Source organism: Panicum virgatum, chromosome 3K (genome assembly GCF_016808335.1).
Source record: "Panicum virgatum strain AP13 chromosome 3K, P.virgatum_v5, whole genome shotgun sequence".
NCBI classification, from domain to species: Eukaryota; Viridiplantae; Streptophyta; class Magnoliopsida; order Poales; family Poaceae; genus Panicum; species Panicum virgatum.
Genome location: NC_053138.1, coordinates 4,002,211 through 4,027,644, shown reverse-complemented (window position 1 = coordinate 4,027,644; position 25,434 = coordinate 4,002,211). Strand labels below are relative to the sequence as shown.

The window sequence follows — 25,434 nt, the reverse complement described above, 5'->3', positions numbered from 1 at the left end:
AGCCTCTATATCCACAAGTGGATATATACGGCCAAAGGTTACACAACACGAGAATACTTAGACTCTAAACCTCACACCGAGGTAAATCAAGAAACAAGAAGAAAACGCACTAACAAAAAGAAAAAGACTAAGCTTCAATCTTCTTCTCCGTCCATGCTCCAATCAAACCTCGAATAGCTCACCAAACCGCTCCTCCACAGTTGAAGCCGATCACTTGATTTCCAAGGCGACGCCTCCAAGAAGTATACGACATCAAAGCCGCCGTCGCCGCCCCTCCGGTCAACCGGAGAAAGGTTTTCACCTGGAAAATCAAAGACCAAGCAGGGAGCCCCTCAACCAACGCCTCCACGGAGGTTCACGACATCCGAAGACGCTGCCGTTGCTGACCTCGACACCAGTGTCGGGATAGACTTTCGCCCGAAGCTCCGCCCAATGCCGGCCCGTCGACGAAGAACACGATGAACCACAACTCTGGCCGCAGTCGCCGGTAGCGTGAGGGACGAGCACTTAGGCTCCCCTCGACCTGACCGCCGACGAACGACACGAGAGTCGTGACACCCTGCTCAGCTCACCGGCGCACCGGTACAGACTGGTGAGGCCCACCTCTTCACACAGGGACGTCTAGGATGAAAGCAACCCGCAGCAGCCACCAGCCGCCACCACCACCGCGCTGCCCACCGGTGGACCTCCGTTGCACTTAGGCCTCGGGATAAATCCGCACGCTAGAACGCGACACCGGTCAAAGCCACCGTCTCCCACATGACACCTCCGAACTCCCTCCGGGAACGATCACCGGCGTCCATATCCTTCCCCAGAACTTAGTTTAGGCAAGGTATGCCCCGAGAACTGCCACCCAACAGCGAGCCATCGCCGCCCACGCCGCCACCCACCTTGAGCAGGCCACGACTCCGTAGATCTAAGCAGCCCGACCACCGCCTACTCCTTCCATGGAAAAACTCGGAGAGGCCCGAGATGTCCCTGGCGCCGCCGGACAGAGCCGCCAGCACCAGAGGACCACCAGGCCCCGCCGCCCGCCGCTAGCCGGCGCGACGCCGAACCGCCGCCGCCGAAGCCTGCGCCACGCGGGCGGCCGCGACGTGCCCGCAGTGCCGGCCAGCCACCGCCGCGCCGCCGCCATCCGCCCCATCCGGAGCCGCCATCACCACCGGCCGGCTCCGGCCTCCATCCCCAACCAAACGAAGAGCCCCCTCCGTGCAGGTCCCAGATCCGGCCATGGCCCCGCCGGATCCGGAGGCTGCACCTCCCGCCGCCGCGGAGGACAGCCCGCGCCGGCGAGCCACACCGCCGGGCTCGAGCGGCCGTGCCCGCCCCAGCCCACCAGCGAGGAGAGGAGGAAGGCCACGCCGCCGCCTTCCCCGCGGGCTGGCCGAGTTGCCGGCGACCCGCTCCGGCAGCGGCACGGCGTGGGGGAGAGAGCATGCGGCGGCGGCGACGTAGGGTAGTTAAAGATGTCTAATAATTATCCATCTCATACTCTCTTTAACCAACTAAATATTCTAATCTAATACTGCAAAGATACATACTCCGTATTTATCATTATGAAATTGTAATAAATGTGATAGGTTTATTTACTAACAATTTTTTCTCATTTCGCATCACACCTTCATATATGTTTGCTTTAATTAGTTTGCTATGTGAACAACATGAAACTTGGTATTCTTATCCCTTCTCTTATACATGAATATATCGTGACAAAAACATTATGGTTAGTATGTTTATATAAATAATAACATAAATAATATATTAAAAATGATTGGAATAGTAATTTAGAATTTTATATTGATGCGCTTTAAGATTTTATTATAATAACATAATTTTGATTCAGATTTGGGGTCATTTTAACTTTTTATTATGTTATCATTGGATAATAAATATGAAAATTTAGGGGATTATTTGATATTATTTTATAATGGCATAAGTGGATAATTTACATGAAGATTAGGGGGTTACTTTAGATTATTTTTTATAATGGCAGAGGTGGGTATTTTAGATACATGTTTAGGGGTTACTTTAGTCTATTTTCATAATGGCAAAGGTGGGTAATTTATTAAAAAATATAATAGAAACCGAATGCATCTCATATGTGCACCAGGATCAAGTTTACACACATATGATAGACGTCATAAGTGAATATATCAAAAACAGTGTCCAAAACGTAGATAAGAGAGAGTAAATAACTTTATGACACTCCGATAAATTATAAGCGTTCCACTGATAACCTAAACGAGTACGGCAGCAGCGGCTTCCTCCATAGGTAGTTGACTGGTGAACACACGCCTAGAACTCCTTGAAGTTGTCGCAGTTCTCCACTTCTGTGTTCTCTTCTGAGCAGCAAGTAGGCAAGAGTGAGTACACTTATGGTTGGTACTCAGCAAGTGAGGGGAAGAATGCAAGGCTTTCAAGGAAAGGCTGAGGTTTAAAGCAGTTAGCATTTTAGTAGGTCAACTTTTATTAGCAGGCACCTAATTACTAGGTATAAGTTTATACCAACCCACTTAAGTATAAAAGATCATAAAGGGATCCAACACATACCAAAGAACCACAAGTTAATTATTCTTCAAGTTCAATTATCATGTGAGGGTTCAGGCCGCTCTTGACCGTGAGCACGGCTGATATATCAGTTTTAAACACTCTGCAGAGGTTGTATACTTTACCCACAAGTCGCGTAAAAGTTCAAAAGAACTTTGGACCCAACCACGCTATGCTGATCAGGCACAATACCACACTTCCGAGGTGTGGCTGCATAGGGACGCTACGAGGCCTTTACAAAGATTCCCTAACAAGTGACAATCTGCTAAAGTTTCAAGTCAAAACAGAGTATAAACCTCCCTAATGGTCAGCACCTTAGCAAAGGCTGCTGCCCCAAGAGGACCGGGCTATACTCCATCGATGCTTCTCCTCTTGCCCTTTCGGTAAGACTGTCACAAGTTAGAGTTTCTAATTAATCAACCAAGACCAGAGCCATGTAGTCCTTGTGGTTGTACTATTTTCCTGGGTGGTTCTCCATATTCCAATTAAAGTCATATGATCTTGTAACATTAACCAAGTTATCAACATAAAGCATGTTTAGCATTTCTCAAAAGTTCATTATATTACCATCCCAGGATAAAGCATCTAAGTATTTCTACCCAACAAGATTTATTAAACCCGGTGTTCAAGGTTTCATGAGTAAAAGACTAGATAAATCCTTAATAGGTGTTCCCGTCAAGTTATGCAACTTTAACAATAAAGTAAAGTGAATTGTCATGATATTATTGGGATCAAATAGAATATGCATGGGGAGAAGTCCACTTGCCTTCCTTGCCAAACTGCTGATTCTCTTCCTCGTATAGTTGTTCTTGATTTCCCTCGAACGACGCGTTGTCTACACATTCACATAAACAAAAACAAGCAACAAATAAGAAACAACACAACAAATAGTGAAAACAGAGATAGATAAGGTGCTAAGGATGTTGTACGCATTGCAAGGATCGCGTGAGCGCAAGAATCACTGAAAACAGAGTTAAAACGAGAAAGATATGGATAAAACAAGATTCAGGGGCTTAACGGTGAAGTAATAGAACTTCCAGGGACTAGACTTGAAGAAACTGAGGGCTAAAACATTATTAAACCTTAGATCCAGGGGTTAGACTGAGAAAGGAAAGGTCCTGGACGGCGGGTTCAGAACCAGAAACGTTGGGGGTTTAAACAGAAGAAAAAGGACCTAAACCTAATTACTTTTGAACCAGACTGTACCGCGGGTCGATTTCAAATAAATTCAGGGTCTCTTTTGCAAAATGGCCAATGCAAGATCCAACGTTGAGGATCCGCTGCAGCGGCTCGGCGGCTTGGCTGGTGGGGCGATGGCTCGGCTCGGCTCGCAATGCAGGCGGGGGCGCGGCTCAGCGGCTCAGGCGGGGCGGCTCGCCGGCTCTGCTGGTGGTGCCGAGTGCCGGCGGCGTGCGAGCGCGGCGGCGGACGGCCGGACTCGGCCGGAATTGGCCGTCCAGGCTAGGTTTTGGCACGGGGAAACACCAACGAGATTGAGGAGGCAACGGCGAGCTCGATGGGGGCGTCGAGGTGGCGATTTGGTGCGGCGGAGGAGGTGCACGACGACGAGGGGTGGCAGCCCAACTCCGGCGAGCAATCGCCGTGGCGCTGGTGCGGGAGAGAGAGGGGAAAGGAGTCGGTGACGATGCCCACCACCACGCGAAGCTTCGGCGGCGGTCGAAGGTGATGAGGGCGCGAAGGAGAGGGAGATCGACGGCTGCGGCCCGAGCTCGAGTGGCGGCGGTGCTGCTTTGCGAGGTGGGACGGAGCAGAGGAGAGCGAAGGCGAGGAAAGGAGATGCGGCGAGGCTCGAGTGCTCGTTTTGTAGGCCGAGGAAGGGAGGAGAAGGGGCAGCAGGGGAAGGGGCACGGTGGAGCTCGGTGGTGGCTGGGGCGGCGCCCGTTGCAGAGGAGGGAGGGGAAACGGAAGGAGAAGTGAGGGGACGGAGCTAGTGCTCCACCGAGCTTTGATGGCGCGCACTGAGGGAGAGGAGGGAGGCGAGCGGGCGGCCAACGGCCGGTCAGCAGCGCGCAGCACAGGAAAATGAGGAGGCTGGAGGTTGGGGATGACCCCGACAGGTGGGGTCCACCTGGAAGTGAGAGAGGGAGAGGGAGAGGAGGGATGGGCCGGGTTGGCCTTGTTGGGCTGATTGGGCCGCGCAGGGAAAAGAAAAGAGGGAGGGAGAAGGAGGTGGGTTGGGCTGGAAAGGAAGAGAGAAAGTGAAGTAAGTTTTTGTCTTTTTTTCCTCAACATCATTTGAACAAAAAATCATTTGAAATTCAAACACAAATTAAATTTGGGTGTTACATCCAATGGCTATTATGATTAGAGTTGTCGAATTGATTGCCGGATATTTCTGATTTATATTTCTGATTTTTGTGAGAATTTGTAGGATTTCTCTATTTCTTTAGACTGTCCACCTAGGATCCTAGGTGGCTTCACCTGGAGGCTTTAAAAGAAGCATCCAATTAGTAATATTAAGATCTTGCTAATTGGTTCTAGATCTTTACATGCTTAATTAAAGGGAGCTTTACCTCTTTTGTAGTGATTAGTTTTAATCTTTTTAGTGAGATTTTTAATTGGCTTTTTGATTAAGCTCTACTGCCACTTGTTTTTGAGCTTTGCTAATTATTGTTGAATCGATGCATGCTCATTGAAGTAAGCTTTTTTATGAGTCTGGTTTGAAAAGCTTTTTCGGTGCTTTGATAAATCATTGCTTCTGCTTTCTGTTGCGCCTCTCTCAAGTAAATTGTTTTTCACTCGCTTTCGCTTTGCGTCGAGCTTTTCATAACTGTTTGTAGAGTTAGCTCGTCACGAGCTAACTTGCGTCACTTTGGTGGTTAATGAGAGACATGTCAAATAGAATTTGGGACATAGATTTTATTCTCATTGAGGAGAACTTAACCCATTCACTCTACCTCTCTGGCCGCCTGTCTCGGTCCTTCATTGAGGAGTTATGTTCAAGTCCTCTAGAGCACGTAAGTTTTCTGATCTTGTGTGGATTTGAAGCATCTTAATCAGAAAATATATGCGAGAATGGATCTGACACTCATGGTTGACCAGACTACAATACAGCAAAAACTAGGTGATTAGAAAGACTTAACCAAGGATACTTGATTTTATTATTTCAAAACGGCTAGCTGGAGCGCTGCCTATTTGAAAACTTTTGTAAAGAATCTGTTAGCTGCTCGATCATTTCAAGCGTAAACAACGACGCCAGCAGGTCATCAAACCAATTGGTTTCTCAAGACGTTTATTATCTAAAAATTGTGACACAGCGACGAATCGAGCTTCAAAAAATAATATTCAGACTAAACTGTTCGTTCCCCAATGACAGTCAAGATGGGGTCTCGATCAACAACAAAGACACAGTGCACCTTAATTTGCTAAATAAATAATTCAGAGTAACTGTTGGTCCCCTGATGACAATCAAGACATAGGGTATCTCATCAACAACAACGATGGAATCACGGACACAAGATTTCTGAGCTACTGTTTTTGGTTTGAATCAATATGGCTATAGAATCGTCTCAACGAAGGGCAAAACCGTACTTTCATCTCCTGTTAGCAACCATTTGAGCTCGTTCGGACAGCAGTGCTGTGTGGTGGAGAACAAAAACAATCGATGGCACGCATGGAACAGGAACATTTAGGACCACAAACTAATGAACAATTCTAAAATGCAAGCACCTGGTTTAATTTCTTTGGCAAATCATGCAGCAAAGGAGCAGAGAACCAAAAGATGTTTAGATCTAGAATGCGAATGCACAAGCAAAAAGTCTGTTATCTTTCTGAATTGCCAACTCAAATAACTGTGTAAGCAGAAAATGAGGTGAGTAAAAAGCGGTGCCAATCGTCAGCTTCAGAACATGCATGTGTGCTTCAATATTACTGTATGTTACAAGATCCCTTATTCTTGATGAAGAACCGTATCTTTCAATATTTCCATCCACAATAACACGCCCACGTTTATTCAATTCGGTTTCCTAATTCGAAGCAACGACTTACCATTGAGAAACTCCCTTGCATTTCACATTTCAGTTGCTCGATTGGGATGGTTTCCTTTGGCCAAACCGGCGTTCTCTGCTCTGGAAGTCCTTCAGCGCCTGGATGTATTCCTCCTCCCCAAAATCAGGCCACATTTTGTTACTGAAGTAGAGCTCGGTGTAGGCGGACTGCCAGAGCAAGAAGTTGCTGAGCCTCAGCTCACCGCTTGTTCTGATGAGCAGGTCGGGGCAGGCGAGCTCTCCCAGAACGTTCGTGGAGAGGTGGCCGGCGAGCATCGCCTCGTCGATGTCATCCGGGTTGAGCAGCTTGTCCTGCACCTTGCCGGCGAGCTCCCGGCACGCCCGCACGATGTCCCACCGCCCGCTGTAGCAGGTCGCTAGTATCAGATGGAACCGCGAGTTGTTCCTTGTCAGCTCCTCAGCTTCCTGAACAGCCTCCTGCAGAGAAGCTGGCCGGGTTGAGGGATCACCAGTGGCATGCACCCGAATTCCTTCCCTGTACGCATGCATGCAACAAATCAAATCAGCTGCAGATTTTGATCAAATGTTGTGGTATATGCACAAGATCTGGTGGTCACCTCGCGTACGCTTCCATTCTATCACGGTCACGGATGGCCCGCTCGATCAGCTCCCATCACGCACTCGACCTCCTCCTGCAGATTCAAAGAAATAAAGCAAGATCCGTCGTCTGTGTTAGCGCAAGATCTGCTAATTAATAAGGCTAGCAATTCAAGTAGCTACTAGAGTAGCTAGCCAGGCAGCCAGCGCAAGATCATGAGAGAGAGAGAGAGAGGCTTTGCCTCGGGGCGCCCGAAGTTCTCTTGCGAGAAGACGAACACCGTGATGGCGTGGATGCCCCAGGCGAGTGAGAGCTCTACTATCCTCTCGAGCGCCCGAGTACCGGCTCTGTAGCCCACCTTCGTCGTCAGGCCCTGCGCCTGCGCCCATCGCCGGCTCCCGTCCATCACGAACGCCACATGCTGCGGCATCAACTCCGCGCGCAGCCCACTCTGGACTAGTGCCTGGGGAAGATCATTGTCAGCAGCCATGGGAGGCAGCGATGCCAACTAGCAGTCGAGGATATTGCCGGTTGATGGGGAAGACCGCACCAGAATATATAGATCCCAGGGGCAGGGCCGTCTCCAGGAATTTGGGCCCCCGGTGCGAATCAATTAATCAAAAAATTAGCAATATTTATAATTAATTTCATAAACCAAGCAAGAGTATTTCAAATTATTTCGAATAGCACTTGTATATGGATGAAAATTAGTATTGCTATTTTGGGCTAGATACGATCAAAATTCAGCTCTAATCATATTCTTCAACTCACCTCAGTCATACGTCACGTATTTACGTTGGGTCTCTTTAAAGTGTTGTTGACTGCTGCCGCGGTCCATGCTGAGATCAAAGATCAGTGGATCGCTTGGCACCTACATGGTTGCATGGTCCAGGGGCTAGAGGGGAGGGGGCTCATCATCGACAGTGGCAATGGGCCAACGGCCTACGGGATTGACGACCGACGATCGCGGCTTGCAAGTTTGCGACACCCAACAACGCTAGTAGAATGCGGAAAGGACACACTACTGGATGCGGACGATGCTCGTTGCGATAATTCAATTATCGCTATATATGTACCGGATGATCAATAGAATATGATTAATGAATTAATAAGCCTTAAAGCAACTCCAACAATCTCTAAACAACCCCCTAGCTATCTCAATTTTAAAGGGTTAAGTACAGAAAAGCACTCCAGTAAATCCTCTACTAGGCCCTCTATTTTGGAGAGACCTGCTTCAAATCCTCTCCTCCACCCTTAATTCCTACGAGGTCTCGAGGAGCCTCTATTATAAGTTAGAATAGAGGGCTATTGTTAGAGTTAGAAGCAAATTTGGAAGCACAAAAAATACAGAGCATGTATCATTTAGTATTTGAAGGGTTTGATTTAGAAACTATTGTTGAAGACTCTTAAAATTTTGCGACCCTTCGTTTTTGGGCACCGGAGCGATCACCTACCTCACACTTGGCCATCAACGGGCTTGCCCAGCGAAAGTTATTTACTCGCACACGGTTGGGAGCTCATGTGTCGCATAAGGCCTATGCACAGAACCTCACCCCTGGCGATGCCGCCGCCAGACTCACCAACAAATGTCACCCTTACTCGACGGTGTTCACCATGACGCCTTTGCCTCCTCCACCGCCCAGCGCACACCCATGGCCGGTGGCACATCACCATCCCGCCCACAACCTTCCACCACAGCCGGTGTGCCGCTGCCCTAGCCCCCTCCTTTTAAGGCCGGAGATCCTCGAAGATCTTGAAGCAAACAAATAAATCAATAGTTTTAGGCAAACTTATAGTTTCACTAAGAATTTGGAACAGAATTATATGGCCTCAAACAGCTCTATATGCCTCACACACTGCATATATTATTTCCATAACTATTGCCGCACAAAACACACTAAGCAATGATATAATAAAATAAATTAATTTCTAATTCATTCAAAAACTCAAATCAATTTCCCCAAAATACATGTCCATTTCCTAAAAATGCAGGTACATATCCCGGTCCATCATATAGAGATGTGCAAGAAAAAACCCCTACACAATCAACATCCAAAATAATTAATGTTCGTCATAAGTCAGGAGCAAACTCAGCCAGTCGCAGAAGCAGCCTAGTTCTATCGGCGGCCGCAGCGGGAGGCGGGCGCTGGCGAGCCCGAGTCAGTGGTGGTGGTCTATCGATGGCGATGGGAGGCGGGTGCTGACGGGATCGGGTCGATGGTGGTAGTCTGGCATCGGTGACGGGAGGCGGGCGCTGATGGGCTTTGGGTCGCGGTGGTGGTCTGGCGTCAGCGGTGGGAGGTGAGCGCTGATGGGCTCGGGTCAACAGTGGCAGTCTGGCATTGGCGGCGGGAGGCTGGTGCTGACAGGCTCGAGTTGTCGGTGGCGGTCTAACGTCGGCGGTGGGAGGCGGGCGCTGACAGGCTCGGGTCGGCGATGGTTTGACGGTGGCGGCAGTGAGCGGGCTCTGATGGGCCCGCGTCAGCTGTCGGCGACGACACCGGCCCAGGCTCAATCTCCATGTCGTCCATTTGTTCAGCTTAGTATTTAAAATAGCGAGCTAAGGCATTTAGCGGTTGGTATTTGTAGAGGTTAAGAAAGGCTATAGCGGGGTACAACCTAGCTAACTAATTTAGCTATTTTATAAATACTAGTGTTGAGAAATCGGCCTCCTAACCTTGACATCGACTTATTCTGCGGAAACTATACCCACAGTATATTAAGAACACCTTCACATAGATTCTAATACGAGAGACGACTCTATATAGGAATTCAACTCTTTATTCATCATAACTTAATACAACACAAACTCTTGCACTCTTTATGTGGCTACTCTACCATAATACTACTACACTACATAACAACATTGTCATATTCTACTTGAAACCTCTTATGTCATTGTATGGCAAGAGAGGAGGGGAACATCCCTATTTATATGACTCCATTGGTCATATGGTTCTGCCATGTGTCTATCTTCTATCTACTTCTTTATAAAATATTTAACTCTAGAACTTTTCTCATATCTAACGTGTAGGAAACACCAAATTTGGAGTTCTTATAATGAAAAAAATCTCAATCACAATTTTTAATTTAGAGACCTCTTCGTTCTAGTCCATGTGGTATAGTATTAGTTCATCTTAATGCCGACATGTACCACAAGTGTCCAGGGACTAGTGGTAGTGCAGGCTCAGCCCTTTATGTGAGGTTTCGGTTTCGAACCTCAGCACCTATCTAAGTCACAAGAGCAGGGTTCGATTCCTCTCGGTGACATTTTTTTTGGATCAAATTTTAGTAGTCACCCAGTGACCTGACAATTGTAGTAGGCATCCATTGACGTGGCAATGGCGGCAACCGTGGCTGGTGATGTGGCGATTGCGATCCGCTGACGTTGCGAAGGTGGCTGTTGCATTTATAAGAAATAGTTCACAACAAATTTCAAGCAAGCTGCAGCATGTGGTCTAGCAAGTTTTCCTTGAGACAAAGGTCAAGGGTTTGATTCTTGTTCGCATGCTTTGCATTTTTCCTATGTTCGATATCCATCCTCTTGGGCTTGACTTTTTTTCTATTTTTTTATCGATATTCTTTTTTGTTCCTCTACATCATAATATGGAGTGGAGATAGCGGGCCAATCATTGGAGAATGTTGAGTGTGCCCACAAGTATTTTTTCTATGCAACAAAAATTCAAAACACTAAGAAAAAATAAATTTAAACATGAATAAATTGAGAACAATTCAGATAATAATACTCTCATACAAACAAAACATTATGTAGCAGCTTGGATGCATATGTGAGCTCAGTATCTTATATATAAAGTGGGCCTATGTTAACTATAATGTATTTTATTTATCATCATTATGATTTGAGCATGATATCAAATCCATGATGATTTCTATTTTCATTCTATGACGTTTTTAGAGGTTTGACACAGAAACTGGGCCCAACTTAGAGCCATATGGGTTATCTACAAATCTGTGACAACAATTCATAAATCGTCGTAGATCCAGTGTGGCTATGGCAATTTTTTTGTAAACGTCACCGAAAATTCATCATGGATTAAAGGATTTCTTGTAATGAGATCTACTGCAGGAGCCCCGCCCTAGCAACCTGAACCTCGAACTCGCTCTAAAGTCGACGTCAAAGGCGCAGTGGCGACCTGTGAGGAAGACGGCGAGCAGCACTTCCTTGTGCGATGGCTCTACTCGTAGCCGCATGCGCGATAAACTAAAATTTCCACGAGATCCCTTCCTCTCAATATCCATTCTCTTTTGATAGATCTATTTCCAAAAACTAAAATTTTTTTATAGTTCTGTTCGATTTGCTGCCACAGGTCTGACACACATGGTTATTTCACTTCCCGCGTAGTTTCACTCCTCTAGAAAAAAAAAACTAGTGTACAAATATGATAATGTTGACATCGCATAGACCTCGCGTAAAATCATTTCCACTAAAGAGGAGTACATACCGGGATAAAGTGATCAATTGGAGATAATAAGCGGTGTCCTTTCATTGATCATTGTGCCAAGTTAAAATGGATCTATCAAGAGAGAATAATAGAGAAAGTATTACTATAAATATTGGCACTTTCCTTTCGTTTCATTTTGTGTATTAATTAAAAAGGTTGGAGTACAGTAATGGACGTTAAAGACAAGGCAATTACATTGTGCAAAATGCAGATGATTTTTCCTCCAAGATTTGTTATGGTTATTATGGTTCATTTAGTAGTAGTCCGATCCATGTAGGCAACTGAATGCAAGATTGCTGGACAGTTTATTTGATATCGATGGATGTACGCTATTTATTGAAAGGTACTAAATCTTCGTAATAGAAATTTAGTTTTGGGGTTAATTCACATATTATATACCCTACTGTATTGAAGCTTTTCCATATGCTGCAGGTACTTAGGTAAATTCAAGTCATATGTTCACAACAAAGCTCGGCTGCAATAATGGGCAAATTTATTTTTGGCAGATGAGTGTATATGGTGTTTTCTTCTACTACTCCTAGATACCTAGCTAGAAACAGGTCAAGTTTGGTTATCTGATGTGGATTTGAAACATCTCTTTTTTTCCTTGAAAATGGATTTGAAGCATTGATAAGACTACATATGCCAGAATGGATATATCATATACTCTCATGACTGACGAGAGGCTACACCCACTAAAACCTAAGTGATTAGAAAGACTTCTAACCATTACTCAATTTTAACTGCTAGCTGGAACGCGGGCCTATTTGAAAACTTATACTATAAACAATCTGTTAGCCTGCTCGATTCTTTCCAGTAATAAATTAACAACGATTGCAGCAGGTCATTAAACCAGTTGTTTCTCAAGGTGTTTATTATCTAATTAAAAATTGTAACACAGCGATGAATCATGCTTAACAAAAAAATATTAAGGGTACTGTCCGCTCCCCAATGACAATCAAGATGGGGTCTCGATCAACAACAAAGATGGAAGATGGGATCACTATAAAACTAAGTTTTGGTTTGCAATTAAGAAAAATGAAACGGATATATAGCTATAGAATCTCAGTGAAGGACAAAATCGTATTTTCATCTCCTGTTAATGTTAGGCTAATTCCGGTGCAAATTGCATAGAAGTTCATGCACATTAAATGAGGTGCCACATAGGCAAAATGATGACATGACAAGAAATTTATGAAGAGAGAAAAAAAATGGGTTTCATCTAGATAAAACTTAGGTTACACTGTTTTCCAAGACTATGAAACTTGATGAAACTAGCATTGGGGGCTAGAGAGTTTCATCTCATCTGATTTCACCCAATCACGTCCATAATAATTGAATGCAATGGCTCGCCTATGAAATCATGAAATGAAACTATGCATTGGGAAGCCCCATTTCATCCATAGTTTCAAAAATCTTTTGATGATATGTCACTTTTGATAATCGTGTATTGAAACTTTGCAAAGAAAAAAAAAGAAATCGATGGCATGCATGGGACGGAACATTTATATTAGGACCACGAACTGAACAACTCTACAGCAAGCAAGCATCTACACTTCTCCCCAGAAACTCCGGCACAAGTTAGCACGCAATTTCTGTAGCAAATCATGCAGCATAAGGAGCTGAGAACCAAACTTGCATGTTTAAATCTGGACCGGCGGGTACAAAAACAAAAAGTCTGCTATCTTTCGGAATTGCCAGCTCAAATAACTGTGTAAGAAGAAAATGAGGTGAATAAAAAGTTTGTGTCCCTCGTCATCTTCAGAATATGTCTACTTGATTAACTGTTACTAATCCCTTATTCTTGAGCGATCTTTCAATATTATTCCAGCCACAACAATAATAATACGATTTCCTAATTCGAAGCAACTTATTATTACCATTGAGAAAATCAAATGCCTTGCATTTCAGTTGCTTGCCTGGGATGGCTTCCTGCTTTGGCCAAACCGGCGTTCTCTTCTCTGGAAGTCCTTCAACGCCTGGATGTACTCATCCTCGTCAAAATCAGGCCACATGGCGTTGGTGAAGTAGAGCTCGCTGTAGGCGGACTGCCAGAGCAAGAAGTTGCTGAGCCTCAGCTCGCCGCTCGATCTGATGATGAGGTCGGGGTATGCGAGCTCTCCCAGTCCCAGAACGTTCGTGGAGAGGTGGCCGGCAACCATCTCCTCGTCGATGTCCTCCGGCCTGAGCAGCTTGTCCTGCACCTTGGTGGCGAGCTCCCGGCAAGCCTGCACGATGTCCCACCGCCCGCTGTAGCAGGTCGCCAGTATCAGATGGAATCGCGAGTTGTTCTTCGTCCTCTCCTCAGCTTCCCGGATAGCCTCCTGCAGAGAAGCTGGCCGCCTTGAGGGATCGCCGATGACATGCAGCCGAACTCCTTCCCTGTACGCATCACATCGCATGCAACAGATTAATTAAATCAGCTAGCTGCAGCTTTTTTATCAAATTAAATGTATGCTGTGGTGTTTGCAGGCACAAGATCTGCATGCTCATCACCTCACGTAATCTTCCATATTATCACGAATCGCCCCTTCGATCAGCTCCATCACGCACTCGACCTCCTCCTGCAGATTCAAAGAAAGCAAGATCCGTAGGTGTAAGAGCAAGATCGATCTGCTAAGGCCAGCAGTTCAATTAGCTACTAGAGCTAGCTAGTCAGCCAGCAAGCTAATAAGATCATGTGAGTGACCTCTGGGCGCCTGAAGTTCTCTTGCGAGAAGGCGAACACCGTGACGACTCGGATGCCCCAGGTGGCTGAGAGCTTTAGTATCTTCTCGAACGCCCGACCACCGGTCTCGTAGCCCTCCTCCGTCGTCAGGCCATGCTCCTGCGCCCATCGCCTGTGCCCGTCTATCACGAACGCCACATGCTGCGGCATCAACTCCTTGAGCAGCCCCCGCTGGACAAGCTCCTGGGGAAACTCATTGTCAGCCATGTTGCCTGATGATGGGGAAAGGGTCGGATAGATGAATATATAGCCATGCCTGTTGATGCGGTAGCTGATTAGTAGCAGTAGTACAAATTTGTCAAAAATAATGTTTGATGTGGCGACGGGTCGAGCAGGTCAAAAAAATATTCAGAGTAAACATAACTGTTCGTCCCCCTATGCCAATATAGATGGGACCTCAATCCACTACAAACATGGTCCCTGTTGATGAGCCAGATGCTTCCTCCAGCAGTTTTTTATCTGTCAAAAAAATTCAGAGTAAACTGTTCGGTCGTTCCCCTATGGCAATCTAGATGGGACCTCGATCAACAACAAACATAGGATCACTCACACATTTACACACTAAACTGTAAAATAAATAATTTAGAATAAATAATGACAATCGAGATGATCGTTGACAAGGAGGATGCAATCACTTAATACAGTCCACCCTCTATTTTTATTTAGACAAAATAGACATTTTGGTCCCTTAACTTTGATCTGAGAGCAAGCATCCAAATACTCTTGCTCTCAGCCATTACTCCTGATGTGTGGAACTAAACTTGAGGTTCCATATTTTGCTTCAAGGGATAGCACGGTGTTGTTGTCGATCAAAACCCACCGGCGAGTAGCGACAGGCAACACGAAGAGCCGGGAGGCTGCCGGGGCGCTGGCTGGCACCGGTCCCTCGGTCAACGGCCCAGATCCTGGCACACGCCGATGCTTCCAGAGATGCAGGGTGTGCCACCTGACCTATACCCGATCAGGAAGGTGCAAACGTGTAAACATTAGTCCGAGCCGTGGTCGGCTCCCCGGGACGACTCTTGCATCGGCTTTAAAGAAACGATCGAGTCCCGGTGTCAGATCATATCTACATATCTGGATATTAATAGATAAAGCAAATAACTGCAAAAACTACTTCAATTAGATCTAGTTAATTTAATCCACGATGGTAAAAGCTTCACTGCTAGATCGGAACATCCTACACGTAGTTAGGCCTAACGAGCGTAATAGATAACAAAACTTTAACCAGAATAGAGGCCTAAGAATAAGCAAAAGCCGATTCCCGGATCAATCCATGTTAAAATCAAGGCAAAGCATCTAATATGCCGCCGGATCGTCCAACCCGTTTGCAAGGCCTAAACTAGCAGATATTAAGCCGATTCTTACGTATAAGAACAAACCATAACATATTAGATCTACTAGATAGAAAAAAAGCAGGGTGTTATCTCTACGCGACTAACTCTATGCAACGAGAATTAGTATAAGATTAATACGTGATCACGCAGAGATAACATGATATTCGTAGATGATAAACAACAAGAGCATGATAGATCTACTAAAGGTCATGCTACGAATACCACGATAACTAGCACTACTCGCCATCAAAAACGCTTCAGTACGAGTAATACCAAGGTAAAAGTAAGAACAATGCTGCCCTGATCACAAGAAGTGATCAGGGCAGCATGGTGCTTACTTGGATGAAACCCTAAGATTAGGGGTGGCGGTACGCCGAGAATTGTTGTTGCGAGATGTGATGACGTTCTTTTCTTTACGAATATCATAGGGTACATATTTATAGTCCGGAGACTTGGAAAACAATCTAAACTAACTTGTTCATATTGGACTCTATCTCTAACTCAAACTGAACTTAAACCTAAAGGTACATGGCCCAGATGGCCCGAACGCCCACGCAGGAGCCGATTCGTAAGCCTCCTTTAATTTCTGCATTAAGCCCAACTCACTTGCGGCCCATTAATTAACCCTATTAATTTATGGCGATAATAGGTGTATAATCTAACTCTTCCATATTTTGCTTCAAGGGATAGCACGGTGTATAATCTAACTTTCCCCTTGGAAGAACCGATGCTTGAGCTAGGTTCCTTATTGATTTTAGGATGGTATATTTTCGCGGCCGTGCTTGAGCACATTTTTTATTAAGAGAAGAAGAATTACAACGACACAACAACCGAAAACCTAACTAGACGACCCAATACAACCGAGCCCGTGACAGAAGAAACCTCAATGCCATGACTGCTTGTTTTTTTTCGAGAAAGGGTTCACCCGGCTTTTATAGAAAGCAAATTGTAACAAACGCCAATCTTTTTGGAGTTGGAGATACCAACTTTACATCAAGCTCAAACGACAGCTCATTAGGCGTAGAACAAGACAAAGTTGCTAAAGTTTTTCTAGAGAAAGAAATAAGCCGGCGGACGATCTCGTATTTTCTCTAGGAAAGCCTCCATCCATCCCTTGACTTGCACCCTCCACCCGTCCAAGGTAGCCCGATTAGAAGCTCGGAGCAGTTGCCGCCATCTCTGTATAAAAGAATCAAATTTAAAAATTATGCTCGAAGGGGCCTGCACAAAAACGCCCTTAATCGTGATTTTGTTACAGACAGTCTTAAGTGTCCAGAGCACTCTTGCGAAGAGCATCATTTTGGCCTTATAGTTCCTACATCCTAGCGGCAACCAACTTTCCAGGAAGTCCTGCATTGACGAAGGCGCCCTCCCCCATTGAAGTGCTTCACATGCACATGCCCACGCAAACTTGGCCAGGGGGCAGCAGAAGAGGATATGATCCGCTGATTCTGGTATTTTGCATATGATGCAGCAGTCATCCCCCTTCCAATTATGCTTCTTAAGTACTACTCCCGTTGGGAGCCTGTCCTGAAAGGCTAGCCACATGAAAACCTTTATTTTCATGGTAACCTACTCCCCCATAACAATTTCATCCTCTGATTATGCACCCCCCCTATCTGAGAGAAGCATGTACATTGATCTGGTAGTGTAGGTTCCTTTTTTTTCCAGCACCCAGCTTACTCGGTCATTAGACTCAGTGATTTACATCTGCTCAAGGATGTTCAAGAGCCTCTCCCACTGCACAATATCTGCCTGACTAAGAGAGCGACTGAAATCTAGTCGCCACTCCCCCTCTTTCCAGCAATCACTAACCAGGCAGTTCTTATTGTAGCAGTATCCATACAATTTTGGGAACTCTAGTCTGAGTGGGATATTTCCAGCCCAAACATCTTCCCATAAGAGTATGTTTCCCCCATTTCCGAGGTTGGAAGTCGCCCCCCATTTGAACTTTCCTTTAATACATTGCAGTCCTCGCCAAAATTGGGATCCTGTCTTTCTATTACATAGAGATATTGGTTTGCCTCTAAATATTTTGCACGCAGCAACTGGTAGCATTGGTCTCCATCCTCCTCGTTATAGAGTCTCCATGTCCACTTAAGTAGAAGGGAGTCATTCAGAAATCTGGTATTAAGAATTCCCAGCCCCCAAAAATCTTTTGTCAAGCAAGTATTCTCCAAATTAACTAAGTGGTATTTGAACTTTTCTACATCCTCCCTCCAAAAGAATTGCTATCTAACCGTATCCATCTGATGATGCACCCCTTCAGCAAGACGGTAAACCCCCATTGTGTAAATCGGCATGCTTGAGAGTGATGAGTTTGTTAGTACTAGTCTCCCTCCATATGATAGATGTTTGCCTTTCCAAGGTTGAAGCTTGCCCTTCATTTTATTGACCAAGCCCTCAAAGGCCTTCACTGGGAGCTTCCTATCATGAATGGGAAAGCCAAGGTATTTCATAGGAAGCTCCCCTTTTCTGCAATTCAGCATGTTCGAGAACTCAGTCTGTCTATACTCATTCACCCCAAACACATATACTTCACTCTTGTGATAGTTAATTTTGAGACCAGACATCCATTCAAAGCAGTATAGGAGAAACTTCATGTTGGTGATGGATTCATCATCGCAGGACACCATGACCACTATATCATCCGCATGCTGAAGGTGAGTAATACCCTCCCCCCTTTACTAGGTGAGGCAACACCCCCTTAATCAGCCCTTGCTCTTTAGCTTTCTCCAGCATGTTGGATAAGGCATCAGCTGCTAGATTAAACAGTAGGGGAGAGAGGGGATCCGCCTGTCTCAGCCCCCTATGTGTCTTGAAATAGGGCCCATTTTCCCCATTAATGTTCACACAAACTTTGCCCCCACCCTTACAGCCCCCCCCCCTTTACAGTACTCATAATCCAATGTCTTAGCTTGTCATCAAAGCCCTTCTTTTTCAACACTTCATCCATGAAGTCCCAAGAAATACTATCATACACTTTTTCGAAGTCCAGTTTGAGGATCACACTCGGCAGCTTCTTATTACTCAGCTCATGGACAATCTCATGCAACATAACAGCCCCATCCACTATGTACCTCCCCTTGATGAATGCAGTTTGGCAGGGTGCTATGATTTTCTGCCCTACATTCGATAGTCTGTCCATTAGAAGTTTAGAGAATATTTTGAACCTAACATTGAACAGGAAGATCGGGCGGAATTGCTTGACATTATTTGCCTCTTTTACTTTTGGAACCAGCGTGATTACGCCATAATTCAGCCTTCTCAAGTCTAGCTGTCCCATATAGAAGTCATTTACCATCAACATCAGGTCTTCCTTGATAAAGTCCCAGCACTGTTTGTAAAAGGAGACACTGAATCCATTAGGACCGGGGGCAGTATTTTCTTTCATTGAAAAGACAGTGTTTCATTGAAAAGTGGTATTTTCCTTGATAAAGTCCCAGCACTGTTCGAGGGAGAAGGGCTTCAGCATTTCTGCATTATCAGAAGGAGTGAGTCTGCCTTTTGCCGCCCAGGTACTCTCTGACAGCCCCACTAATCTGACTTGTTGTTTTCCAAAGAGCTGTTTATAGTAGTCATATATTAGTTTTTGAATCTGTTCTGGGTTAGTTGTCGGTTCCCCTCCATTGTCAAGAGACAGATTCTCTTTTTCATCCTCCCATTGGCAGCAAGGTGGAAAAAACCTGTGTTGGCATCTCCTTCTAAGGTCCATTTCTCTCCCCCTCTTTGTATCCAGTACAACTCCTCCCATTCCATTAGTTGCTCTAATTTTGGCTCCAAGAGTGTCCTCTCTTTACCATTAGTTGTGTCACCATCACCCCCTGGCCTCTAGAGTCAATTTTCTGGATTTTCTCTAGGAGGATTTTCCTCTCCCTCTTGTATTCTCCTCTGATATTGTTACCCCACCCTTTTAAATATTGTCTCAATCCACACATCCCCCCATGCCATCTGTCCATGGAGTATGCAGTTGCAGGGCATTTGGACATGATTTCCCCCCATTTTAAATTTACTTTTTCTAGGAACCCTTTAGTCTTGGCCCATTGTCTCTCATAGAAAAATTGTCTGCCCCTTGGGGTATTAGACTCCCCTGTATCCAGCATGATAGGGCAATGATCTGATCCTAGTCTAGTGAGACTTGTGAGGGAAGATAAGGGGAATCTGGTCTCCCATTCAGTGGCAATCAGGACCCTACCAATGTTGCTTTGCACTGGAACTTCTTTTTATTTGTCCATGTAAATCTTGGTCCCACCCTATGTAGCTCTCTGAGATCAAAGTCTCCAATGAAATCATTAAAGGCCTGTATCAGCTTTTCATCACCAACCCCTGTGCTTTTGTCTTGTAGACATCTGATGAGATTAAAATCCCCCCTATCATCAGTGGTAGCTCAGCCTCTTGACATCCCATTCTTAGTTCTTCTAGGAAGCTCATAGAGACCTCATGATTTGCAGGTCCATACACCACCAGTACATCCCATCTAAAGTTAAGTATCCTATGTCTGACAGTTGCTCCAACAAAGAACTCTCCCTGCTCCCAGTTTTCTACCTTAAGAAGGTCTTCTTTCACCCCTATGAGGATCCCCCCTGAGTGCCCTCTTGATGGTACCCAGTTCCAGCTGAAAGGACCACCAAGAGATAGTCTTTCTAACTCTTGAGAAGAGAAGGATTGTTTGATTGTTTCCTGTATACCAATGATGTCCACTTTCTCCTGTGACATTAATTCTTTCAGCTGTCTCACCCTAGCCAGCTGACCCATTCCTCTGATATTCCAAAAGATGATCTTCATTGGATACTGATCCTTTTTAATTCTCTGCTCAGCTTATCCCCCCTCTTCCCTTTAGTTTTTTCCTTTTGAGCTTCAGCCACCCCCCCCTTTGACTGTTATCAATGCTTTGCAGAGTTAGGTTCTCCCCCTCCAACACATGTGAGTCAGAAAATTTTTGCTCAAGATGACAGCTATAATTTGCTTCAGCTAATCTTGCTCTTGCTTTCTCCTCCAGCTTCATAGTAGAAATACTTTCATGTGTCTCCCTAGGTGATTTACCCAACCTAACCTCACATTTGAGGGCTATATCTTCCAATAATTCATCATCACAAGAATTAAGAATGGAAAAATTATTACTAGGGGTAGTGAGGCAAATCTGTGAGTATCCCTGGAATAGTCCTAGATGATAGTCCAGCCACCCTGACACTTTTCCTCGCTGCCACTACCGGATAGAATTTCCTCTTGGTGACCTTCTGCTTTGTGGAGATCATCTCCCAGGCTTCTTCATCCCTGTCACCCTCTGTGGTCTGGCTTTCCTCCCAGTCAATAACATTTTTCACCTCCCCCAGGCCCTGGGAATCTTGGGTAGCCATCTCAACCCCTGCTTCTGTGGTCATTGTGTCAACTGAACCCTGCATCTTCAGAATGGGCCACTTTTCTTTTTCTAGCAGCTGAACCCCTTCCTCAGTGTGTACCATCATGTAGTCAGGATCAGCATTAGCTCCTTCCTGTGACTGTTCTTCATTCACAATCTGTGATGAGCGATGGTCATGACTGCTTGTACATACTGCCTAAAATAAACATGGCGAAGCATCTATCTAAGAGTGACGAGCGATCAGAAAAACCACGACAGCGAAGGTATATCTAAAGGAAACTATAGATCAAGCCACAGAAAAATATTGTTGTTAACTTGTGGCAAAGGGTAATATCAAAATAGGTGGTTAATATGAAGAACGCTGTTATATACGTTTGTAGGATTTCAAGTGACATTCGTGAGAGTGTCAGGTTCCAAGGGGTAACTTCCATGATCCATCTGAGGAACACAGATAAATATAATCTTTCTCTTCAGAAAATTATTGTTATATATTCTTGTGTCATACATAAATCATCTTTATGACCTCTACTCTGTTTACACTTGCCATTGTTTTCATTTTATTTTTCTCATGTACTCACCCTTGTTTATACTGAGTTGTTTTCTTTTTCTTTTTCTCGTGTATTGGCTCATTGCAGAGGCTATAATTGTATTTCATTCTAGAACAAAAGCCTCCTTCCTCTTCGCACCCTCGTTCTGTGCGGAAGAACTCGTAAAGCCAATCTCAATAAGAGTGTTATGGGAGTGTCATGGACATTAAATTTGCTGACATGACAGAAGAGAGAAGGGAGAGTGTCATGGGATGTGAGAGGACTGTCATCACTGTGACACCCATTCGGCTCGGTTACCTAATTCACATCTTTGGTAACTGTGCGATAACACTCTTCACTAAGACTGGCTTAAGAGCCAATGAAATGAGGAGTCAGCCAACAACCAATACTACAATTTCACACTCCCCAATGCAAGAGGTTCACGTTCCGACGATTGATGAGATGGCACAGATACAATGACGGTAAATTACACATCCAATTTTTTCCTGCAGTTTGGGCATCTAGGTACACACGTTACACCACCAGCGCTCCCTCCCGTTCCTGGCCAATCAAGCGTGCGCTTCACCATTTCCAGAAGACGTTGGAGCCGCACTTGTACTTCTCCTTCCCCTCGCACTCGATCTCGAGGTCGTCGCTGATGAAGGGAACTTTCTGCAAGAACACAAAGTGCAGAGAGAGACATGGCAAGATCAGAAACCAAATTAATTCAGGTCATCCGGGTAAGACAGTGCCGTGTGCGGTGATGAGAACCTTCTGCTTGGCGAGGTCCTGGCAGCCGGTGAAGTTGTAGGGGAACTGGCAGCTGCCGAACTCTACGGTGTAGGCGCGCGCGAAGTTGGCGCCGCTGGTGGCCAGCCTCTTCTTGTCGTTCAGCTCCTGATCACAGCGCAAATGTAATCTTGTCAGTTTTCACTTTCAGGCAAACAATCGGCAATAATTCTGATACGATCCATATATACAAGGGAGAAACTGACCTTGTTGGCCTTGCTCTTCTCGAGGTACTCGTCGATGATCCCGGCCTTGGCCGACCCGGTGGTGGCGGTGACGGCGAAGACGGCCGCCAGGCCGAGGAGCGCCGCGCGCCGGCCCTCGGCCTCCCGGTCCTTGGGCGCGACCTGCACCCGCTTCGCCACCGGCGAGGCGGCGGCGGCCTGCGGCACCGCCGCGGCGGGCTTGAGCCCGACGACGCTGGTTGAGTTCACGCCGGCCATGGCCTAGCTTCTCCCTGACTTGGTGTGCGGTGGTGGCTGCGCGTGTTTCTTGGTTGATTGGCAGCAGGTGAGTGGGAAGGGTGGCGATGGTTTTGTTCTTGATCGTGGGTGGCAGACGCTGTGGAGGGGAACAGAGGCTGGCGGGGTTGTGGTGGGCGTGTGGATAGGGTGAGGCTGCTGCGACCCCATTGGCTGGGCTTGGCACACGTGGCGGCCATTATCCAAATGGCGATGGGTCCCGTGTGACACGTGGCAGGTGCCCCTTGGGTCGGCAGATCTTGAGGGTGGTATTGCTTGCCTAGGTGGCATGGAGGCATGCCTATGACTTTCATTCAGAGATTCTCCACCCCCTTTTAGATTGCAGATTTGCAGTATCAGATTTTGCTATGTTTGCTAATATCTGAAACCATAGATAGCTTCATAGCGTTTCAGTTCCAGTGCCTGAAGTAAATTATTTTCATAGGATGTTCATTGTCATTCGTTCCAATCCATTTTGCTATTCTGAAGGACCAGAGCAGATTGCTCATCTGATAGATTGCAAAAAAAAAGGACAAAATAAAACATCAGATTGAATGAAGTATAGTACTTGTGGCATGAGGTTAATGCTCCAAACGCAGTGATATGAGGCAGTACCATATAGCTATACACTGCTCAGTGAAAACGGCTGGGGATGGCCATGTGAGAGGTGGTGAAGAAACAAGGTAAGTTGTTGGACTAAAATTTAGTTAAAAAAAAACTGGCGTGCCTCTGAATGATATCGCCACAGCAGACTGTAATTGTTTACTCCAGTTAGCTAAATTGGCCACCTCCGACCATTAAGCTGCCAACTTTATTACACACTTGTTTAGTGCTTCAGTTCAGGGTTCTGTGGACTATTCTACTCATCAAGAATATCCGCCTATTAGGGTAAAACTGCAGCACAATTATTATCTCTCATTGTTGTGGAAAATTTATATTTATACTCAGCCACATCATCATCTTTTACCATGTCAACTGTCATTCATGCACAGGAGTATACAAGAGAGAAGAGGGAAAGGAGTGCAAGGACATGCCACTGACATGTGGGCCCAGCTCAGGAGCGTGTGGTGCACCAACACCCAATTGCCTAGCTAACATCCTAAATTTCTGACATCATCACTCCATAAGTCCATAACCACGGTTAAGTGTACCACCGACGTGTTTCTTCAGATGCCGACTCCCAGGAAGTCGATGAACGGCACATCCTTCTTCGTCGCAGCGGCGCCGCCACCATCTTCGTCATCGTCGTTACCGGCATGTTCGTCTTTGACCATGCCATGACGATGGTCGTCCTCCGGTGCAGCCGCCGCCGCTTCCCTTGGAGAAGAGAAGGCGAAGTTATTGGCAACGTGGCAGTTCCTGACACTGAACGTTCCTGATGAGCTGCTGACGAGGCTGGACGGCCCGGAACCGGGCCTGGCGAAACACAGGTTGCCGGTGGTGGTGGTCTTTGCCGACGCAGGCGGCGGGGCGCCGAAGTGGAAGCACTGGAACGGCGGGAGACGTGGCGGAGGCGAGCATCCAGTTCCAGGGGCGGCGGCGAGGTGGGTGCCGCCGCCGGCGGAGCGTTGGTGGCTGCGGCGGCGGCGCGCCATGACGACGTGCCAGTGGTTCTTGACAGCGTTGTCGGTGCGGCCGGGGAAGAGGCGGGAGATGAGCGCCCACCGGTTGCCGTGGGCGCGGTGCGCCTGCAGGAGCCGCTCCTCCTCCGCCACCGTGAAGGGCCGCCGGTTGATCCGTGGGTCCAGCTGGTTGAACCACCGGAGCCGGCAACTCTTCCCTGCCAAATCGATCAGTTGCCCTGGTGCACATGATGCATCAATGGTTGTTCGGTTCCATCTATTAATTGGCATCATGTACCGTAGGATTTCTGTGATTTTTGTGTATGTTCGTTTGAAATCGAGAATCGGATGCCCAAGCAAGAAAACCAGCTACGACTAATAACCTTAGCTTCTGATAGTTTATATGCATTCTTATGCATGTATGCATGGGTCACGCATGCATAATCTTACAAACACACGTGGTACGAAGTATATAAAGCAAGCATGCAGGCAGGCCTTGTTGCATCATGGAACATATCAGATGCAAACCAACCTCTCCGTGCAAACTATAGAAACTTCAATCTGAACCATCGGATCAACATTCAAGGGGAGGGGCGCAGGGAGGTGGGATTTGTAAAAGTGTGATTACCCAATCCAAGAGCAGGTCCAGATTGTTAAATTACCGAATCCCCCATGCCCCTTGGATGTTGATTCGATGACTCAGATTAAAGTTTCCATAATTTGCACGGAGAGGTTGGTTTGCACCTGATACGTTCCCTATTTTTTTTACTTTATTATATGCTTTTTTCAGCTCCAAAATGAGCTATATGGCATGAGCAAAAGAAAGGAATAAATTATTGAGGAATGTTGAGTACTCTATCCTGTTTGTGATGAGTGAATTATCAACCGTGCGGTGTGATCGTGCGCTTGGTCTTTGGATTGTAGGTACACGGGCGTCGAGTGTCGACGGGGAGCTGCCGTGGAGGTGCTGTGGCCGATGGACCGTGCGATGGACGGCGGTGAAGGGCAGCCGGGACCGGAGCTCGGACCGGGCGGCAGCTGTGGCGTCCACTCCTGGATCGAGGGCGCAAGCGGCGACGGAAGACGGGTTTC

General features: G+C 46.2%; 4 protein-coding genes and 1 pseudogene across 4 annotated transcripts; 1 reads left to right on the top strand and 4 right to left on the bottom strand.

Moving 5' to 3' along the window:
• Nucleotides 1-947: 947 nt before the first annotated feature.
• On the top strand, nucleotides 948-1,463 carry LOC120700368 (atherin-like). Its single transcript, XM_039984582.1, has one exon. The coding sequence runs from the start codon at nucleotides 948-950 to the stop codon at nucleotides 1,461-1,463; it is 516 nt and encodes a 171-aa protein (XP_039840516.1).
• Nucleotides 1,464-6,387: 4,924 nt separating this feature from the next.
• On the bottom strand, nucleotides 6,388-7,606 carry LOC120700367 (annotated as a pseudogene).
• A 5,639-nt stretch (nucleotides 7,607-13,245) lies between these two features.
• Nucleotides 13,246-14,506, bottom strand: LOC120700682 (cis-prenyltransferase 4, chloroplastic-like). The gene is made up of 3 exons (XM_039984927.1): nucleotides 14,269-14,506; nucleotides 14,076-14,143; nucleotides 13,246-13,961 (listed from the first exon to the last, which is right to left on the bottom strand). The coding sequence occupies exons 1-3, from the start codon at nucleotides 14,455-14,457 to the stop codon at nucleotides 13,487-13,489; spliced, it is 732 nt and encodes a 243-aa protein (XP_039840861.1). The 5' UTR covers nucleotides 14,458-14,506; the 3' UTR covers nucleotides 13,246-13,486.
• A 7,359-nt stretch (nucleotides 14,507-21,865) lies between these two features.
• LOC120696902 (photosystem I reaction center subunit N, chloroplastic-like) lies at nucleotides 21,866-22,896 on the bottom strand. Its single transcript, XM_039979932.1, has 3 exons — nucleotides 22,526-22,896; nucleotides 22,302-22,427; nucleotides 21,866-22,202 (listed from the first exon to the last, which is right to left on the bottom strand). Exons 1-3 carry the CDS (start codon nucleotides 22,760-22,762, stop codon nucleotides 22,113-22,115), a joined length of 453 nt encoding a protein of 150 aa, XP_039835866.1. The 5' UTR covers nucleotides 22,763-22,896; the 3' UTR covers nucleotides 21,866-22,112.
• A 673-nt stretch (nucleotides 22,897-23,569) lies between these two features.
• Nucleotides 23,570-25,056, bottom strand: LOC120696901 (transcription factor CSA-like). The gene has a single exon (XM_039979931.1). The coding sequence runs from the start codon at nucleotides 24,634-24,636 to the stop codon at nucleotides 23,947-23,949; it is 690 nt and encodes a 229-aa protein (XP_039835865.1). The 5' UTR covers nucleotides 24,637-25,056; the 3' UTR covers nucleotides 23,570-23,946.
• Between the last annotated feature and the right edge of the window lie 378 nt (nucleotides 25,057-25,434).

Coding starts and splice junctions, on each gene's coding strand:
- LOC120696901 (XM_039979931.1), bottom strand. CDS start 24,636: ATGATGCCAATTAATAGATGGAACCGAACAACCATTGATGCATCATGT.
- LOC120700368 (XM_039984582.1), top strand. CDS start 948: ATGGAAAAACTCGGAGAGGCCCGAGATGTCCCTGGCGCCGCCGGACAG.
- LOC120700682 (XM_039984927.1), bottom strand. CDS start 14,457: ATGCCGCAGCATGTGGCGTTCGTGATAGACGGGCACAGGCGATGGGCG. Junction 14,144..14,268: donor AGAACTTCAGGCGCCCAGAG/GTCACTCACATG, acceptor TTGAATCTGCAG/GAGGAGGTCGAGTGCGTGAT. Junction 13,962..14,075: donor AATATGGAAGATTACGTGAG/GTGATGAGCATG, acceptor TGATGCGTACAG/GGAAGGAGTTCGGCTGCATG.
- LOC120696902 (XM_039979932.1), bottom strand. CDS start 22,762: ATGGCCGGCGTGAACTCAACCAGCGTCGTCGGGCTCAAGCCCGCCGCG. Junction 22,428..22,525: donor AGAAGAGCAAGGCCAACAAG/GTCAGTTTCTCC, acceptor CGCTGTGATCAG/GAGCTGAACGACAAGAAGAG. Junction 22,203..22,301: donor AGGACCTCGCCAAGCAGAAG/GTTCTCATCACC, acceptor GTGTTCTTGCAG/AAAGTTCCCTTCATCAGCGA.